Here is a 13,308-nt window from a genome sequence, read left to right on the forward strand (position 1 = left end):
CCACTGCGCATGACCACCGGATGGCGACGGTACGATCGTGAAAACGCGATGGAACGATGGTGATATTGCGGTGGTACGATGATGAAAACGCGACGGCACGATGGTGAACACGTGATGGTATGATGCTGAAAACGCAATGGTACGGCAATGAAAACGCGATGGTACGATGATGAAAACATATTACATCGACATTCACTATCGTACCATCGCATCATTGCGATTTATCATTGTGCCATCGCGTTTTCACCATCGTACCATCATACAATTCAATAAAAAGTCACGATTGTCCAAACGGAACACCGTAATTACGGTATTCGTATTATACCTTTCCGTCGGGAGTTCAATCCCATTTTTTTTCAGTTTGCATTACATACTTTGTGCAAGTTTTTGTTTTGCTTTTTATTTTTATATCAAATAGGTAATATCTATAAATCAGTCATCCCTAAAATTATGGCCGGGCAATGCTTTTATTAAAGTGAAGAGTACGATTGTAATAAAACTTATACAACTAACTCGTATAGGTTTAAAATATCACACGAAAGCTTAAAAAACATTAGATTATATCAAAGGTGGAGTGTATTTAGACTTAATTAAGTGTCAATTGCGACATATAATCTTACTGAACTGTAAAAACTAGATTTACTAACTGGTTTTGTCTGCATTGAATTGTCATGGAATTCTTTCATGTGAGGAAGCTGTTAAATTGCCGTAAGTCAGTAGTTTACAGGATAAAATAAATTTTATAGGGGCACCTAGGGTCTTCCTCCATTAGAGTCTTCCTTTACCATAAAAAGCTGAACAGTCACCATGTGACCTAAATTATGTCAGTTTGATGTTAAACTGAACAAAACTTTGTTTAGAGTAAAATAATCCTGAAACATCAATGTTAAATTCTGTTTGAAAGAAAGGTACAGAAGTCTAAACATTCCCAAACTAAAGATTAACGTTTGTGACTGAGAAGGCAACAGAAATACAAAAATTTTCGTGGTCAAACTGGCAATTATTATTTCATTCTTCAGAATGTAACTTTAATTAATTGGTATTTAGAGTTCTAATTATTGGTTTGTATTTTCCTGTTACAGCCAGTTGCCAGTGTTGGTGCAGAATACCTGCATAGAACAGCTTTAAAGCGATTAAGGAATTATCTTGGTATATCTGACGGAGAAAAAGCAAGCCTGATTGATGTGCTTTGTAAGTAATTATTTTTATAACCTACACGATACAAAGTATAAAGAGAGCTACCCTAATCTCCCCAGATTCTTCACTATATTACAGATAAATCTGCTTATAGTATTTTCCAGGCATACACGAATTTGTTTTCTTCTCTATAGTTCAATGTAAGAATGCTTCATATATTATACCATGTATGAAGAGGTCTGGGTTCAAGTCCCAGTGGAGAGTATTTTACCATAAACAAATGTGGACTGGACAAAAATATAATTGTTCTTCCAAAAAAAATAAGTTACTAAAAAGTAATGTAACAATAGGGTCATGATGGCCCTATATCACTCACCAGAGTTGGTCTGGCTTACTAACCTAGACTTTTACTCCGCATGATCCAGTGTCGAACTTAACCAAGTTATCATAAAGACAAACATTCTTGTCTTAGTTAAGTTAACTTTATGGATTTATTTCAGACTTGAATTAGTTGTTTCTCATTATCACTCATATCATATGACACAAATGTCAACTCTCACACAATATTTCATGAATAGTGGCCCTGTTTCACTCAGAATTTCGTTTTAAAATTTTTATGTACTTTCACTCTCAAGCATCAAAATAGTCAAAAGTACTGTCATCTCTGACACCTCTTGTTTAATAGTAATTTCATTGAGGTAATACAAGCTGACAAAGATTAGCAAAGAGAACTCGGATGTATACAAGGCATGGTTGATTTACTACACATCCTTACATCAGTAACACATTTGTATTGCTGGCATTTGTTTGTATAGTTAGTTAGACAGTTTGAATTGCTGTCATAAAAAACATTCAGTTTCTAGTGACTTTTTTATTAATCATTAGGCTCTGGTACTCCACGGCAATTTGCAAGAGCTCTGATGTCATCATCATTAGCAGAAGAAATAAAGGCTCTCCTGATTTTTGACATAGAAATGGACGCACGGGAATGTTGCTCAAAAAATAGTATCCTGAGTCATAAGCAGTACAAAGATCTGAAAGAGTTCAAATGGTCAGATATTTTCAATGAGCTTGTAACAAGACAATCCACATTGGCTGAAGTGCTGTTAGCAGCGGCTTTGCCTACTGGCAAAATTGGCTGTAGAAACCCTACAGAAGCCCTCTGTCCAGTGGTAGCAACTGTCTATGGAATGCTAATGAAGCAGCGGTCTGGTCAGTTGAGTGCAGTTCAGAAGTTTATTACGGCCAGCCTTGCAAATGAGCAGACACATCAAATAGTATGTTACCTTTTATCAATGTTGATCTTGTTTTTCTTTTGATATCTGGAATGCCATTACATATATTTATGCATAATGTAAAATGTATCTCTAAAAAGTTTAGAACTATAAAATCTTGAAGTTGAAAAATGAAATTGTTTTCAGACCAAGAAATCAGGCTCATGAAGACATAAGGACTTGTGGGTCCTTATGTAATTTATGTAGCATACTGATGTAAATATAACCTTGATTTTGTCTTATGGTCTAAATGCCCTGAAAAGAAAATTAATTGGGCACATTTAGTCATTGACTATCAAAGTAGTAATTTTTTGCTTCATGAAATTCACTCTGAAAAAAGGGCAAAGGTATAAAAAGCAATGATGTATATTTTTGGTGAATGGTATTCCTGTTTTTCCCTTAAAGTTTCAAGTTGTTTTATATTTTCTGTTTTGTTGTTGCAGTTTGATACAAGTTTCCAGTTAAAGATTTGGATCCTAATTACCTTTCATCACCTGTCACACAGTTAACAATCCTTTTGGTTAAAATCTCAATGGCACATGTGTGGTACTGTTTCCATGTGCCATAAGATATTTCCATTTAGGTAATGTAATATTTTCTGCTATTGGAGTTTTGTTACCAGTGTTCATTGAGACATTTGCATATTCATTGCCTTTCACATCACCAGACATATGTTTTACAATCCTTTTGGAGATAATGTTTCCATGTGCGATAAGATATTTCCATGTTGGAGTTATATTTTGAAAACAGTCTTATGTAGTGAGGTTTTTAAAGAACAGACTACAGAATGTAGTAAGCATATTGTAAATGTATAGAGAAAACTTAGCACCTAACCACAACTCTCAGTGTTGGAATAAAACTACACAGTTTTCAGAACATTTTTCTTTTAAATGGACCACTTTTTGAGAGATACTTAAATTAAGCATCTATTTGCATTGCATCATATTGAATAAGCTGCTTATGTATTGAAAAAAAAAATGCTGATTTGACATATTTCATTCCACTGATTTTACTTACATTATAATACATTTCACAGGTGTATGATCGTCTGCAGAAAGTAGGTGTCAGTCTAAGCCATAATGGAATGCTACAGTTTATGACGGGTGTATCTGGCAGCTTCAATTCTGAGCTTATCGACAGTGTGAAGGATGGGAAAAGATTTAGGATCATTGGTGATAACATCAACTTTCACACTGGTGTTGCACAGGCAAGAAAAAATGTTGGTAAATCAGGACACATGGAACATTGGTTTGGATCAGCAGCATTAATTCAAAATGTGGAATTCCCATCATTGTCAGATATTGCTCCCCAGCGTGATTTGCTCCAACTGCCATGTAATACTTTTCTGCTGTCTCAGTCAGATTTGAACGAAGAAGTGTATTACATGTCATACCTTGCTGCGCCTATTATGGTGGAGCATTTTCCGTGGTTGCAGTTTGCTAAGGCTGCAATGAATGAAGTAGAGGACAAAATTCCTGGTATGAATGTGCGAAATAAAGTGATACCTCTGCCTATATTGCACAAAAATGAGCAAAAGTATGCAGATGTCATTGACATTCTGGATTCATACCAGAAACTTTGTGACTCAACATTTGAAAAAGCTGAAATAGAACCGCAGAAGGTCCATATAGGTGGTGATCAGCTCACCCGTGAGAGATTTTCTGGTGCTAGGCGCCTCCGAGCAGCAGCCTTTACTGAAACTGAGCGGTTGGAAAGACTTAATCCAATAACATTTGAATTATTCCATTTACAGATGACTGTATTGAATACTTTTTACCAAATTTTATGTAGTACGCAAAGCACAGAGTCATTTACATTATATAGCCAAAAGGTCAGACTTTTGCGAAAAGAAGCAGATGGAAATGATGTTAAAAACCATTATGATAGCTGCAAAGATCTTGCAGAATCAGTGATAAAAGCCTATGTGATTGAGGCAGCTTGTGAGCATATAGGACTGCCAGATACAGACATTGTTCCTGAAAATATTCCAGACACTGCCCAAATGTCATCTGAAGAGATCAGAAGTTGGTTAGTTGGTCAAGTATCCCCTATCATACAAAAGGTTACCAAATCAACTAGAAATGTTCTAAATGGCACATATGTTCAAGAAGAAAATCCAGATCCTGTGTACAGTTATGGAAACATTGTGCTTGAGTTAGGATTAATTTTCATGAACCTTTGTAACATTGTAAAAAACCCAAACAGAGACCGGTTGCTGAATGTTATGAAATATCTAAAGATGATGTTGAAGGGTCACAACAATAGGTCAAAGTATGCTCTTGATATACTTAGGTTGCTATGTCATCAGTTTGCACTGCTGAGTGAAAGAACTGCGCACGAGACACTTAATGGTCTTTTCGTAAATACGGGAAAATCAATAATTCCAGCAGACTTACAAATGGAATACTTAGTGAGGCTTACAAAAGGTCGCTTACGGTCTATGTGCTCAAACGTAACAGAACAATCCTTAGTTAAACGGAGTAGTTCCTTTTATGGTATGAATGAAATATCCGACCATTTTGACAAAGAAACTTCTACAGTCACGCGAGCACAAAAACATAAGAGGTTGTCATCCTTTGAAGATGAAAATAAAATAATAAAAAATCTTAGGAAAATTAGACCCTTTCTGAAAACTCCAGGTCGTCAAGTTGAATCGATGGAAAAAGCCCCCAAAAATTCCAATCACCAAATTAAATTTGGATGATTTCATCAAGTGGATTAAAAACCATGAGGTCAATTTGTTCTATGAACTGTAGACAACACTTTATGGCGTGATAGGTTTGAATTTGGATCTTGTACAGCAAGACCAGAGTTATTACCCTTGACTTTAAAATAGGATTAAAACAGGTTAAGTTTGTGTCATATATATCTTATAAAGTATTTGTCCCAGACTTATGATACATTAAAGGAATATTACTAGCATGTGAAGTTGTGCATTTGTGATTTTGTTAGAGATATTACTTAGTCAGACCAGAGTGGTGATTATATAGCATGTAATGCTGCACACCTGGTGTTCTGGGGACAGTTGTTCGAAACTTTAACCGGCTGTTAAAGTAACCGCTTGTTAAATTTTGATTCAAAACACTAGTCTTGGTGGGATGACTAGTATGATGTTTCGATTTTATTGTAAAGAATTTTCGGATTTCATCATTCTAAACTAAAACATTTGTTTTTCGAAGTTTTCTAAAATGTCGAAAACTAACCCTAAAAGTTAATCAGCTGTCAGCTTAAGGGCCTGTAAAAGTTTCGAACAACTGGGCCCTGTTTGTGACTTCACTCAGCCAAAGTGGAGTTACAGTTCTTGAAACAAAAAATGATACATGATGTTATTGCACATGGAGAATGAAAGGATATTCAGAACACAAATTTTATCATTTTATCAGTAAAAAACTGCCTGCTCAAATTGAAGGCTTTTTATATTAGTATCATTCCAAATTGTAGTGTACATTATTTTTCAATGACACATTGGAACACTTCAAAAATTGCAGTATCTCAATTAACACCCATATGTTCAAACTGCCACTCTAGTGCAATATCAGGGTTACATATGCTGCAACATGTTTGTAATTGAACTGTTGTGTGAAAGCCGAAGTAGCTATTAATTATTTCCCTTTTACACTTGGAAGTGTCTGTGCAATATTCCTTCATTTCTTTTCTCATTGAACCTGAAGCTAAATCTCCTCTGTTGAAATACTGAATAGCCTGTGAATCTGAACCTGTCCTTCCTGCGCGTCCAATCTCTTGAACATATGCTGAAAAAGACAGTTGTGCTTGAAGTTTAGATAACGATGTGTATATGTAGAATGAAATTCAAGGTGATTACTCTTATATTTCAAAAAGCATTTGTTATGATATTGTATAACCTTAAATTATCTTAATATGTTATCTAATTTATATCAGAAGAAGAAGTATTTGCTGATGTTATTGTTTATCAAAGACAAAGACCAATGAAAAAAAGAAATCACAGTTATTGACTTTAAGTGATTTTAATTACATTTTTGTATTTAAATAATCTTGGATATTGGATCTGAAATGAAATAGTACATGATGCTGGACAAGTGTAGTGTTATTCATTGTTTGTATATTTTATGGTCCATCCATACTATTTAACTGTAACAGATTTCCACTTAAGCTGTCACAAAGGTGTGTTGCACAATTCATGTCCTCAAACAGTCGCATTCAAACAGAGTCTGCAATCATTTTGCTTGGTTGCTGTGCTTCGAAAGGATATTACAGATTTTTCATTAAATGGAGTGGCTCTGTTGAACAAAATTAATGGTACCTTTTTTTGAAGAGCAAGCTATATGTAAAATTAAGACATACTTTCCAGTGAAGTTGGTGGACCGGCATGAATAACTCTCTTAACCTGTTTCAGATCTGCTCCCATCCCTAGTGCCACAGTTGAAAATATCAGCCTGATATGACAACCTCCATCTGGCTTTTGCAAGTTTGACAGAATGGCCTCTTTCAGCTGTGAAGTTTTAGCAATATTATATAATTAATTCATTGAGCTGCGCCATTTGAAAACCAATATTGACTTTGCAATCAGCATGGATCAAGACCAGTCAGCACATCCGCACAGTCTGACCAGGATCCATGTTGTTAGCTTTCAAAGACAATTTCAGTTAGAGAAACCATTATCAAACAGCATGGATCCTGACCAGACTTTGCAAACCTACTAACGGTATGTTGGTTTTCTCATGGCACGGCTCAATTTTTTTAAAATTCTGGTAAGCCATATTAGTTGAATTTAATGCAGTGGCCAATTACAAGTTCCACCATACTGTAATACTGTAATTCAGAAATCGGGTTTAGAAAACATTACTAAGTTGAACTTAGAGAGTTTAATAATAGCTGATATGCAATGCTATTTCATAAAACTTACTTTTCCGGAATCTTTTTCCATAGAAGAGTGAAACATGACGACTCTGGAGTTCTCAGGTCTGCTCTCTCCAGCATAGAAATAACTTCCCAATTTTTGTCTTGCAACCTGGTAGCCATAACCCAGCCACTGCATTGATTTGCAATAGATGGTGATAGGAAAGGTATCCTGTTTTTTCATCAGTTCATCTATTACAGGACTGAATATGTAATAGTATGGTGTTTCTGCACAGTTTCCTTTTGCATTGGGACTAGGCCTGCTGGTAACTATCAGTGCAATGTTATTTTTGGCAGGGCTTGCACATATTGCAGAGAAGTCTTTCATAAGAAGGCTCTGACTGATCTGCTTCTGCCCACATTCTGTTACTGTTGCTGACAGAGCAATGGTTCTGCATTTAAGTACTGACCTTATCTGTGCAAGTTTTTTGAACTGTGGTCTGAAGTCTTGGCCCCATTCTAAAATGCAATGAGCCTCATCAATCACCAAGTACATTGATGTTTCTTTGCCTGAAATTTTCTGAAGAGAAGTAGTCATTAAAGTTTCTGTTATCAAGTACATCCTCAGGATGACTGAACATGTAATTAATCTCTCCGTTTTTAACTGATGTAAGGTCAGATTTTAGACGCATCGCCATGCTACCAAGTTTTTCCAGCTGTTGTTCAATAATGGCATTGAGAGGAGCTATTATAAGAACTAAACACCAAGTGTCAAAAAAAGGAAGGAGCTCATATATCAAAGGTTTGCCATAACCAGTAGGCAAAGAACAAATACAATCCTTTCCTCCAGTTATTGTCAGTATTGCTTCTGTCTGAAGTTCCTTCAAATTGTCTATATTCAGACCAACTGCCTTATTGTATAGTGCCAATGCATTAAAAAATCTTTTTACCCTGGAAGAATATTATACATACATATGTTAGGAACAATTATTTAATTTTGTCTTAATAATTGATTATGATTAATAATGAATACTTGATTATGATTAATAATGCAATATGATTTTATCCCATTTTCTTGACATGTATGTGAAATTTGCATTAATTTTTAGAATAGATCTGCTTATAGTATACAGTAGTTTAATTGTTAGATATCTTTGCATTTTTTTTCCAGCCTGTATATGCAGCTGTATGTGCTTTCAATGCTAACTTTTGACCATTAATTTAAAGTATCTTATCTTTAACCATGTGGTTTTCTTATCTTGTTAGATTGTATTGTTATAAGATAATCACGTTATGTTGGAAATTAGCCTGTATAACCTAATGTTTGTTATAACCAATGCTAAATAAAGATTATCTTATCTTAACTTATCTTATGATTCAAGCCCTACCGGTAACATAATTGGGTATAGGATATTGGTGCACTTACACCACATTGCTATATACATGTAAGCTAGCTTTTATGGTATCAAGAGTTTTCATCTAGACATTTCTCCTGTAAACTTTCCACGTCCTGATTGTTTCACCCTAAATAAGAAATCCAGGCGCCCAACATAAACAACTCACGAGAACAAAATTAGGGTGTGTATATAGTAATGTGTAAGGGTGCACTTATACTGCCTTGCTATATGAGGTAGCTTTCATAGTAATGTGATAGAATATCTGCCTTAGGCTTAGATGAGACAGGTCCTGGGTTCGATTCCCTGTATTTCAATTTTTAAAGACAGAAAAGACTTGATTTTACTAGATTCAATGCATACCTTGTGCAGTCTGTACGCAAGGGTCAGGATTTGAACCCGAATCTCCACAGGGATTACTCCCATATGGTGTTCTACCATTTAACTACCCATGCTTTGTACACAGTTACATTTGTATGCACTTTTGAGACAGTAAAACTAAGCATTTTCTTCAATGATTGGAAATTCTAGCACGCTTTCTGTTATAAGCTCAACTATTCAAAGAATAGGGGAGCTATCCTACTCGCCCGAGTGTCGGTATTAGCGTCACACCAAGGTTAAAATTTTGCATACCACCCCAAATATTTTCAAAGTCCATATTGAGATATTAGTTTCATATTTTGCATACTTGTTTACCATCATGACCCCAGTCTGTAAACAGGAGTAGACAACTCTATCAAGCATTTTGACTAAAGTATGACCCCTTTTCAACTTAGAATATGCTTATTGTAATGTTAAAGTTTGCGTATCTCCCCAAATATTCTTAAAATCCATTGAAATATAGCTTCGATAGTTTGCATACTTGTTTACCACCATCGCCCTAGTCTGTAAAAAGGAGACGACAACTCTTTCAAGCGATTTGACTGAATTATGGCCCCTTTTCAACTTAGAATATGCTTATTTTAATGTTACAGCTTTACTCATAGCTTAAATTATACTATCAAGCACTGAGAATAGTCGAGCACGTTGTCTACTGAAGCTCTTGTTTTTAAAAAAATATAGACATATTGATATTGTATTGTCCAATTTAATTGACCTGTCAAAACCTTCTGTGTAAACAAATCATATCCAAAATGTGTATATCAGCTGATGATGAAATATATACCACTCATTACCACTAATGGATCCAGGGGTTTGGGGGTGAGGGAGTACCCGGCTCCCACCCAAAAATTGCCGCACCATTATGTAATTTTTGTCTCCTGTTCAAGGTAATTATAAAATAAGGGCAAAATATACATTTTTTCTCACTCGCTACATTTGGGAATATAATTTGTCTGTGCAGATGCACAGGCTGGTCTGGATCCATGCTGTTCACAAACACACTATGTTGGTTTTCATGTGGCACGGCTCATATGCATTTTTTCTTGATAGCTGTGCTGGCACATTTAAAATCTAACACAGCTTGCATGAGCTATTGTATAAATAGTCCTAGGACCTTCCCCATAATGTTCCTCAGAAATTAATTCTCAAGGGATTTGACCTTAATCAAAATATTTACATTTTCTAGGTATTTTATACGTACACTGGACGCCGCCATTATTTTCAGTTGCCTGACGTACTAAAATACATAGTACAACGGGAACCAGACTAGTAACAAGCAACCTTTCACCTAACTATATTCCAAATAACATTGGTTGCCATCATCCACTTTCAATATAACTACATAAAAGAAGCAAAAGATTTATTATTCAGAGCAAATAATGGTTTGAAAATAGTTAAAATGAAGAAAATGTACAGAATTACGTACTTTCAAGATAAAAGCTATTAATTTTGCGCGGTAACTGACACGTAACGTTATGACGTCAATGACGTCATTTTAAGGCAACATTGTTTTGAAGCGTTTCTGCGGCAATTTATTCATTATTTCTGCATTATTAAACCATAAAGCATCAGATCGAAGACAAGTTCATGGTTTGTTTTCAGAAGAATGAATATACAAACACATTTAGTTTGTCGTAAACGTCGTCGTAAATAGTCACGTTAGCTTCCGGTTGGACATGCGCACATGCAAATATGAAGGTAACCTACTTCCTTAACACAAATTCAGCAATACCTTAATGTTTCTCTGAGAAATTAATTTCTGTCAAGCTTTCATTTTGTCCATAAAATGACAGAAGTATGCACAAAACGTTAATGAAACCAAACACACTTGGCAATCTATTTAATATCATTTAAGTTCAGTTTACATATATATCTGTCGAAAGTTAAGGGTTTTCAATTAGGTGTAGTTGCTTAGTGCTTTTATATATTTAGCACTCATCTGACTCATAAAGCCTTAATGAGCCAATGAAGTCCGAAAATTTTAGGTTCAACAGTCTAAATGGTATGGAGTGGAAACCATTTTTAAAAGTACCGTTTCTTAAAGTTCTATCCAAGACCAAAGTGTATATGAAGTTTATGTTATCTCTAATTATGGAGTACACTCAAATTAGTTTCAAATTCAGTTCCTTTGGCTTTGACCTCTAGATCCCAAAATGTTAAGCAGTCACTACACCTGTGAAGTTTTACACATGTTACAGACCTGGCAATGTTTCAAAAAATTCAAATATTAACCCTTTGATCATGCTGGAAACGATTGCTTCTGCCTTTACGACCAGCCAGTATCTCTTTGGAAAGCATCTCATTTGACTGTTAATGGTACATACAAAATTGAAATATGGACTAGTTCGCTATAGAAATTTAGCGGGGTAAAAGTTAAATGAAGGTGTCACATGCACAAAAGCTTTTTAAATTTTAACTATTTCTACAATGTCAATGGCGCATTACTTTCGGTTGTACAGTTTTATCCAATCTGCTCAGTTTTCCAAAATCTTTTGCCAATCAAGTGAAGTCTGATGTAAGTCAATTTAAACTGACTTTGCTAATTTTCAAACAGTATTGAAATTAGCTATTTTGCCATATCACAGATATATCATTAAACCATTTTCAATTTTTGGGTTCTGTGACCAGGACAATTGACTTGAAAAACCTTATATAGATAGGGCCCATCTACTGATCAAGAAAAATAAGACAATAAAGTTTGAAGGTCCTACGTGAAATGGTTCTCTAGTTGTTAAGTAGAAACCATTCTCAATGTTTCAGGTCCCAGTGACCTTGGCCTTTGAACCAGTGTTTTCAATATACATCTACAGGTCAAGACCGATAAGGTTATAAAGTCTGAAGGTCGTATGTGAAACGGTCCTCAAGTTATTCAAGGTGAAACCATTGTCAATGTTTCAGATCCCTGTGACCTGCACCTACGTGTCATTTACTGATCATGAGCAATAAGTCTATCAAGTTTAAACATTCTAGGTGAAACGGTTCTCCTCTTATTAGTGAGTGGAAAGCATTTTTCCCCCCCCCCCCCCCCCCCCCCCCACTCCCTCCCCATGTGTGGCAAGGGGATACATATTTGGTCTTGTCCGAGCGTCCGAAGTTCGTAATGCGCCTAGCTCAAAAAGTATTTGATATGAATTGATGAAGCCTTTTGTGAGTTTTTATTATGATATGAACTTGCACACCTCCTATAGTTTGTCTGACTCCGCCCCCTATTTCTAGTGTTATGGCCCCTGTAATAGTCAGAAATGCACATTTTCAGCTTGTGACATGCCTAGCTAAAAAGTATTTGATGTAGATTCATGCAATCTTGCTTGAGTCTTAATCATGATATGAACTTGCGCACCTCCTTTTTTCATCTGGGTATGCCCCCTAATTTATGGAGTAATGGCCCCTGAAATAGTAACAATGCACATTATCACGTTGTGACGCGCCTAACTCATATAATGTTTATTATCAATTTATTAAACCTTGCAGGAGTCTTAATCATGTTAGGACCTTGCGCACATCCTATTTTTATCTGGGTCAGTACCCTATATCCAGAGTTATGGCCCCTGAAATAGTCAAAAATGCACATTTTCACCCTGTGACGCACCTAACTCAAAAAGTATTACATATAAATTGATTAAACCTTGCATCAGTCTTTATCATGATATGAAAATAGCAAAAATGCATTTTCACCTTATGATGCACCTAGCGCAAGAAGTATATGATATAATTGGATGAAAACATGCACGAGTCTTTATCATGATATAAACTTGCACACCTCTTTTTTTTTTTTTTGCTGGCTCCTTGCCCTATTTTTATGTTATGGGCCCTGAAATAGTAAAAAAATGCACACTTTCACCTAATTAATGTGCCTAGCTGAAAAAGTATTTGATGTAAATTCATGAAACCTTGGTAGAGTCCTTATCATGTTATCATGCACACTTTAGCTCAAAAAGTATATGGCCTAGAATAATGAATCTATTTCATAAAATGTTTGTTTACTAATAGGCTAAACTTCATTTAGACTGCAATCATTTGAATTATGTCCCATTTTTGTGAAAAATCTTCCAGTAGGGGAGTGAGGGGGCAAACCCTGTGTCCTACAGACATATTCTATACTGACGAGATAAAGAAACGCCTCATTGAAATTTGGCGTTATTTTTTTCCTAACGCTTTTAATTGTTGTAAAATGTAGTAAATCTTCATGTACTCTGACCGACAAACACAGTGAACAAAAACTCGCGCGATTTCATTCAGCCAATTGTTCACTTCATGTACCTGGTCATGATTTCCTCGTGCAGTCCGTGCATGTAAACCATGTG

The 13,308-nt window shown here is 35.5% G+C and overlaps 2 protein-coding genes across 3 annotated transcripts; one reads left to right on the plus strand and one right to left on the minus strand.

Annotated features, from left to right (window-relative positions):
- The first annotated feature begins 1,080 nt into the window (after positions 1-1,080).
- On the plus strand, positions 1,081-5,129 carry LOC123547237 (uncharacterized). Of its 2 annotated transcripts, XM_053551517.1 has the most exons (4): positions 1,081-1,191; positions 2,023-2,414; positions 2,855-2,994; positions 3,448-5,129. In XM_053551517.1, exon 4 carries the CDS (start codon positions 3,496-3,498, stop codon positions 5,113-5,115), a length of 1,620 nt encoding a protein of 539 aa, XP_053407492.1. In that variant the 5' UTR covers positions 1,081-1,191; positions 2,023-2,414; positions 2,855-2,994; positions 3,448-3,495; the 3' UTR covers positions 5,116-5,129. The 2 variants fall into 2 exon arrangements, with proteins under 2 accessions (XP_053407492.1, XP_045190110.2); XM_045334175.2 differs by lacking the exon at positions 2,023-2,414 and having other exon boundaries at positions 1,110-1,191.
- A 774-nt stretch (positions 5,130-5,903) lies between these two features.
- LOC123552839 (uncharacterized) lies at positions 5,904-7,851 on the minus strand. Its single transcript, XM_053550584.1, has 3 exons — positions 7,297-7,851; positions 6,735-6,882; positions 5,904-6,163 (listed from the first exon to the last, which is right to left on the minus strand). Exons 1-3 carry the CDS (start codon positions 7,849-7,851, stop codon positions 5,904-5,906), a joined length of 963 nt encoding a protein of 320 aa, XP_053406559.1.
- Positions 7,852-13,308: the final 5,457 nt, after the last annotated feature.

This window comes from Mercenaria mercenaria, chromosome 9 (genome assembly GCF_021730395.1).
Source record: "Mercenaria mercenaria strain notata chromosome 9, MADL_Memer_1, whole genome shotgun sequence".
In the NCBI taxonomy this organism is placed as follows: domain Eukaryota; kingdom Metazoa; phylum Mollusca; class Bivalvia; order Venerida; family Veneridae; genus Mercenaria; species Mercenaria mercenaria.

Coding starts and splice junctions, on each gene's coding strand:
- LOC123547237 (XM_053551517.1), top strand. CDS start 3,496: ATGCTACAGTTTATGACGGGTGTATCTGGCAGCTTCAATTCTGAGCTT.
- LOC123552839 (XM_053550584.1), bottom strand. CDS start 7,851: ATGTACTTGATAACAGAAACTTTAATGACTACTTCTCTTCAGAAAATT. Junction 6,883..7,296: donor TGGAAAAAGATTCCGGAAAA/GTAAGTTTTATG, acceptor AAAACTTCACAG/CTGAAAGAGGCCATTCTGTC. Junction 6,164..6,734: donor TCCACCAACTTCACTGGAAA/GTATGTCTTAAT, acceptor TGTCTTTTTCAG/CATATGTTCAAGAGATTGGA.